Source organism: Otolemur garnettii, unplaced genomic scaffold (genome assembly GCF_000181295.1).
Source record: "Otolemur garnettii isolate 467f Iridium unplaced genomic scaffold, OtoGar3 scaffold00023, whole genome shotgun sequence".
Lineage (NCBI taxonomy): Eukaryota > Metazoa > Chordata > Mammalia > Primates > Galagidae > Otolemur > Otolemur garnettii.
The window spans coordinates 10,595,841-10,602,460 of NW_003852418.1; the positions used below are offsets into that span (position 1 = coordinate 10,595,841).

The following is a 6,620-nucleotide window of genomic DNA, read 5'->3' on the forward strand; positions in this document are numbered from 1 at the left end:
GGCTGGGGATTCGAACCCACCACCTTAGGTGTATGTGGCTAGCGCCTTAGCCACTTGAGCCACAGGCGCCGAGCCTGTGAAGTTTTTTTTAAGAGACAAGCTCTCTTGGCAGCGCCTGTGGCTCAGTGGGTAGGGCACCAGCCCCATATACTGAGGGTGGTGGGTTCAAACCCAGCCCCAGCTAGCTAAAACAGCAGTGGCAACTGCAACAGAAATAGCCGGGCATTATGGCAGGCGCCTATAGTCCCAGCTACTCAGGAGGCTGAGGCAAGAGAATCACTTAAGCCCAAGATTTGGAGGTTGCTATGAGCTGTGATGCCACAGTACTCTACTGAGGGCAACATAGTGAGGCTCTGTCTCAAAAAAAAAAAAAAAAAGAGACAAGTTCTCACTCTGTCTGCAGGGCTAGAGTGTAATGATACAATAACTAACTCACTGCAACCTCAAACTCCTCGGGCTCAAGCAGTCCTGCCTCAACCTCCTAAATAGCTAGGACTACAGGTACATGCCCCCACACTTGGCTAATGTTTTTTTTTTAGAGATAGTGTTTCTACGATGTCACCTATGCTTGTCTTGAACTCCTAGCCTCAGCCAATCCTTCTGTTTCAGCCTCCTACCCCTTCAACTTCTTACCCCTATAAAGAATGGCTGTTATATAATTAACTGTGAATAGAAAGCTCTTCTTGTGCTAATTGTGCTGCAGTCATTGAGCCCAGCCCTAGCCATATGCCAGGCCTGAGCTAAGCTATCTTTAAGATACTAATTTCATTTGAGTGTCACAGCTCTTGAGTTCGGTGCTAGCTGGAGAAACTGAGGCTTAGTGATTTGCCCAAGATAATGCAGCCAGAGCAATTGCTCAGTAAATGCTCATTGCAAGAAAATAAATAGTTCTTCCCCGTATGGGAGATGTTAATCAGTTATTTGACATGCTTCCCCCTCTCTAATTCTTCCAGTGTGTGCAGTGAAGCTCTTGCCTATTTCATCACGGTGAATTCTGAAAGCCATCGGGAGGCCTGGACAAGTCTCCTGTTGTTACTTCTAACTAAAACCCTCAAAATAAATGACGAAAAGGTATAAATAAGTAAACTTAGATATGTCCTCTAGGACATAGGGTTTGGGTTGGCTATTCACTCAGAGTTTAAAGTAACTCTTTTCTCAATTCTCCCAAGGATGGTTACATGACAAGCACCATTCTAGATGGATTAGAGATTAAGTTAATTTATTACAAATGGTGGATGCATTGGGATATTAGGGCTTTTTCTCTGGAAGAATCTCAGTTGGGAAAGGCTGAAATTTAAACCACATGTATTGCTGTTAGGAATAATATGGTGGTTTTCAATGCTGGATGAGAGGGTTAAGATTGTGAAGCCCTAGGTTTAGACCTAGCAGCTTGCTTTACAAAATGAAAGAGTATTGACTTTTGGTAGCAAGGCTATGCAAATACAATGAAAAGAAGTTAAATTTAAATATAATTAAAAGAAGTTTTAACCGCAAGTTTTTTGGTATTAACTTTCCCATAGCAAGAAAAGGAGGGCGGCACCTGTGGCTCAAAAGAGTAGGGCAATGCCAGAGGTGGCGGGTTCAAACTGCAAAAAAAAAAAAAAAAAGAAGAGGAAGTTCCAGGGTGAGATGAACACTTTTCAGAAACTGGGTACCAAAAAACAGTTCCATGTTTTAATTTTATCTCTCTTCTTCTCTCCCACCTCAAGTTCAAAGCACATGCTTCCATGTACTACCCCTACTTGTGTGAGATTATGCAGTTTGACTTGATCCCTGAGCTCCGAGCAGTCCTGCGGAAGTTCTTCCTGCGGATAGGCGTCGTATATAAGATATGGATTCCAGAAGAGCCATCACAGGCACCAGCAACACAGTCACCAGTGTGGTAGCCCTGGCCCTTGTGGGCCACTGCTGCAGCTCTGCAGAATGTTCATCATGCCATCTCCGACTGGCACAGCTCGGGAAGGGTCATAGAAACAATGAGTAGGCATCTTGGATCTCAGGACAGCCTGGATATGGGTGGCCTCTAAGCTGGTCCCATCACAGTCCCCGACTAAGGCTTGTGGTATTTCATTAAACTGTTGCATACCCAGTTAACTCAGTAGGTGGTATTTTATTAAACTGTTGCATACCCGGTTAACACAGCCTTGAGAAATGTTTGGTTTTGGCCAGCCGAACTCTTACCTACTTTTTCCTTCCTGTCTGTCATTCCATTTTACTGATTAAACTGTCGAATCTGTCATTGCAAATGCCATCATTTTCTAGCAGAGTCCCACGATTGGCTATAAATGTTTTGTCAGAAGTCACTCTCCTTGAAAATACTGAACGTAGCTGTATAGGTTTGTGATTATTAGAGAGTATGTTAATAAAATTTCTTGTAACGGCTCACTGCCATCTAAAATATGCTGGGATTTTTTGTTGTTGTTTGAGTGTGTTAAGTTTGAGTGTTTTGTCAGTTATGAGTCAGCTGTAGTTGATTAGTTTGGGAAAGGGTGGGGAAAGGAAGGGTTTTTTTTTGTTTGTTTCGTTAATGTCTGAGTGATTTTTAAAGTATTTTACAAAAAGATATTATTGGAGGTTGATTGAAGACAGAGTAATTAAGTTAGAATTAAGAGCTTGCAAGGTTAAATACAAATGTAGTGCCTCATGGCTCTCCTTTTAGTAACGTGGGGAGGAAAAGTCTATAGGCAAAAGTAAATTTAATGAAGATACATCCTTGAAGTATGTATTCATGGATGGGTGTTAAATTACAATTTCCAGAATACATTCTCCATCTCATGCACTCTGAAATCTAATATATGAAGTAGTAGGAAAAATGAAGTAGTAATTTAACCAGAATTCATTTATCTTTGAATAAACCTTTTTATTTTTACCTCAGAAGAGTATACTGATGGTTAGTACTGCTGCTTTGCACAGCCCCCATTACAGGGCCCTTGAGATTAGGACAGTAACTGTGCATAGAAGCATCACTCCTGTGAACCACCTCAGCCAAATGTCACGAGTGGAACCAGCACTGTCCTGGGGCCCGCACAGCTGAACTGTGACAGTAGCAGGAGGTGGCATGTGCCCAGCACTTCCATTATTTTGAGCCTAGGAGCTGCGTTCTTTGACGGGTTAGATTCTGAGGTCCTGATTATGTTAATGATGGTGCAATACTCTTATCTGCAGTAGAAGTGAATTCTGATGCAGCTTGTCTAGTAAAAGTGGGCAGTATACAAGTACTGCCCAAAGCCTGCAAGCAGTGTCTTGGAAGCTTAGTTTATTCTGAGTCCATGAGAAAGAGAACATGTCCTCCATCCTCTGCCCTCATCCAGTGCTCCTTTAGAGCAGCACTGAGCATCAGAAGTGTCACGCTGAGTGAGTGAAACATTCAGACTTCCGCCTGTGCTCTTTAGTCCTGTAAATTGGGTTGTATCGATGTCAACTATGGTGCCTTAGAAGTTAGTAGTTTGGGAACATATCTGTAAAATCAGATATTTTTTCTTTCTAGAGAAGGATTTCTGGTGCTTTTGCTTGCTAAGAGACCAATTTCTTAAGTTTTCTTTTTTGTTTTAACAGCCTGCCTTGAGAAATGTTTGGTTTTGGCCAACAGAACTCTTGTCTCCTTTTTTCTTTCTCAAAGTGTTTTAATTTCTCTACCAAAGAAAAAAAGAGCAGGTTTAGGTTTTTGCATTATTTACATACATTGGATAAGAGCTATGTAATTAAGCAAGGAAGAACTATGTGAGAATATTTTAGGATATTTTACTGTGAATGGAAAATGTTAGCACATTTCACTTACTCTCCTGGAATCCATTACCTCTTCACTCTTTTCCTTTAAACTTGTCTTCCCTGGTCTCATAGTTCATCATAATCCCAACAAGTCAGTCATCTCCATTGATTTTTGTACTAAAGGCATAAATGGGGAATATGCATGTTCATTCACTAGTACATCTTACGTATCACTATATCCCCAATTGGTGATTTTTCCTTTTCTTCTGAGGGTCTTGTATGGCATTTTCTTTATTTAATGTGACTCTTAAGACTTTGCAAGAGTATTCCTGCCGCCTCTTTAATTTTTGCCTCTTTCAGGGTAAGAAATATATCAGTATGTTTTATCACTTGCTGAAAACATTCAGGCTTGAATTTTTTAATTTTATCTTTTCAAAGATTTAATTTTCTGAATGAGGCATTTGAATTGTACCAGCAATGGACTTTTAAAAAACTGGATATAAAACCATTCAGGGTAATTTTTCTTGTCAGTGGACAGTGACGAACAGAGGAAATCCCTTACCTCCAGTAATAAGCCATTCCTCCTAAATTCTTTTTTATGAATAAATCTATTCTTTCTCATGGTAAATGTGGCTTCTGCCACTCAAACACTAGTGAAAGGGTGTGTGCAACTCCGCAACATCAGGCCAGAACACCATTCACTTAACAAAGTTATGGAGGAGAGTGAACATTTTCCAAGGGCTTATTTCTTTTTCAGAATGCTTTAAGTGTTGATTATATGTTCTGGGTCTCTAGAGAAGTTTTAATTTGTTATAATACTGCTGCTTTGAGCAATTTTTTCTTACTGCTGTTAGGGAAATCACCAGCTCTGGCATCTTAACAACAAACCACGAATGGGAAATTTTCTTTCTAATATGCATCATTAGAGTCCAATATGCCTTTTCCCTGTGCTCCTCACATACAACCAAAGAACATGCAGTATGAAAATTGTATAATAATATTGGGAAACACACCATTTTCCCCTGACAGGTGACTTTTGTACAAAATGCAAAAATACCTAATCTTTTTTGGGTTTTTCATGATTACGGCTATACATTTAATAGTCTTTATAGTTATTAAAGGAACCTGCCAAGTACAAGTATGATGATCTCATTCAAATGTTTGTTGTTACGATGCAAATGGATATTGGTTTCAATAGAAGCTGGATCCTTAATACTATATTTTCTGGATTCTCTTTTAATATTTGTGTTAAAGTAAACATAGCTTGAACTTACATGAAATCCTAGAAATTTGTTATCAGCAGCTTTGCAATTTGGGAAATAAACCAAAGCTGAATATTTTAAAGAATGAATACATCTGGAAATCCTTGCTCTCCAACAAAACAAAACAAAACAAAGCACTCTTTGTCAAAAGGTATAGTTTTTTTCAGTGTTCTAATTTTTAAAAAATTTTATCTGCATATTTGCATAAAATATTTCTTTATGTGCAAAATGTATGTTTTACCTCCATAAAATGCCTAAAAGTTAGTTAATAGTTACTTTGGTTGAATCTATACACGATGATTAAGTGCATTTAATATTAGTAATTTAATGAAAAGCATTCCTTGCCCAATGGATGTATACATTTTTGAAAGAATAAGCAGAATTATATAATATGAAATGCTATGTAAATTTTTCTATGTAAAAATATTATGTATAATACTGTTAAAATATCTCATGCTTTGATCAGGTGGTAAATCAATAAAGTTTTAAAAAGTATAGCTGTTTTTAATGTAGTAATTAAAATATATATCAAGCCATGGTATTGGTTAGTTTGAGTTTGTTCTTAATGGCAGGTATAAGCTTACAGTTTTCAATTGTTGGTAAAATTTGGCCTCTGTATTAAATAGAATTTTTTTTTTTTTTTTTGCCCAGGGCTGAGTTTGAACCCGCCACCTCTGGCATATGGGGCTGGCACCCTACCCTTTTGAGCCACAGGTACCACCCTAAATAGAATTAGTAATGGGAATATATTAATTGTGGGTCTTAATTCTTATAAGCCCCCCCCCATGAAAAGGGTGGGGGGAAATCCGGTCATGAGATGAGATTTCTATATCTCTCTCTCTCTCTTATTTTTTTTTAATGTAAATGACTTTTTTTTTTTTTTTAGAGACAGAGTCTCACTTTGTCACCCTCAGTAGAGTGCCATGTCCTCACAACTCAGAGCAACCTCCAGCTCCTGAGCTTAGGTGATTCTCTTGCCTCAGCCTCCCAAGTAGCTGGGACTACAGGCGCCCACCAAAACACCCGGCTATTTTTTGTTGCAGTTTGGCCGGGGCTGGGTTTGAACCCAACACCCTCAGTATATATGGAGCCAGTGCCCTACTCACTGAGCCACAGGCACTGCCCAATTTCTGTATATCTCTTGAATCCACTTTAACTTACTAATTTGACCAGTGTGTAGTTCACCAGAGGACAGAAATCGATTGTCATTGGCACTGAAGGCAGGACTGGCAGGGTAGCCAGCTGGGCACTGAGGGAGTCGAAGTTGATTCTAAAGGGTTTATACAGAGTGCTCACCTAGCAAGACAGGAAAATCCAGGCTTGGATTTACCTCCTCTTGAGTTCAGAATCCATTCCTTCTCAAGTACTCTAAAGTTATAAACAATCACTATACTTAAAATATTACTGCTGAAATTGCCGAAACACATTGTCTTCTCAGGCCAGGCATGGTGGCTAACCTATAATCCTAGTACGCTGTGGGCCAAGGCAGGAGGAGTGCCTGAGCCCAGCTGTTTGAGAGCATCCTGAGCAAAGCAAGACCCCATGTCTACAACAAGTAGGCAGGAGGATCCCCTGGCTACTGATCGCTGGAGTGTGAAGTTTCAGTGAGCTGTGATGACACCACTGCATTCTAGCCAAGGTGACAGAATG

At 39.7% G+C, this 6,620-nt stretch overlaps 1 protein-coding gene across 1 annotated transcript in view; it reads left to right on the forward strand.

The window, feature by feature from the left end:
* Positions 1 to 5,465, forward strand: part of ARFGEF2 (ADP ribosylation factor guanine nucleotide exchange factor 2) — a 105,069-nt gene extending 99,604 nt beyond the window's left edge. Inside the window, exons 38-39 of the mRNA XM_023511981.1 lie at positions 954 to 1,071; positions 1,710 to 5,465. Of these exons, the coding sequence (XP_023367749.1) occupies positions 954 to 1,071; positions 1,710 to 1,886 (295 nt within the window). The 3' untranslated portion in view covers positions 1,887 to 5,465. The remainder of the gene's footprint in view (positions 1 to 953; positions 1,072 to 1,709) is intronic.
* Positions 5,466 to 6,620: the final 1,155 nt, after the last annotated feature.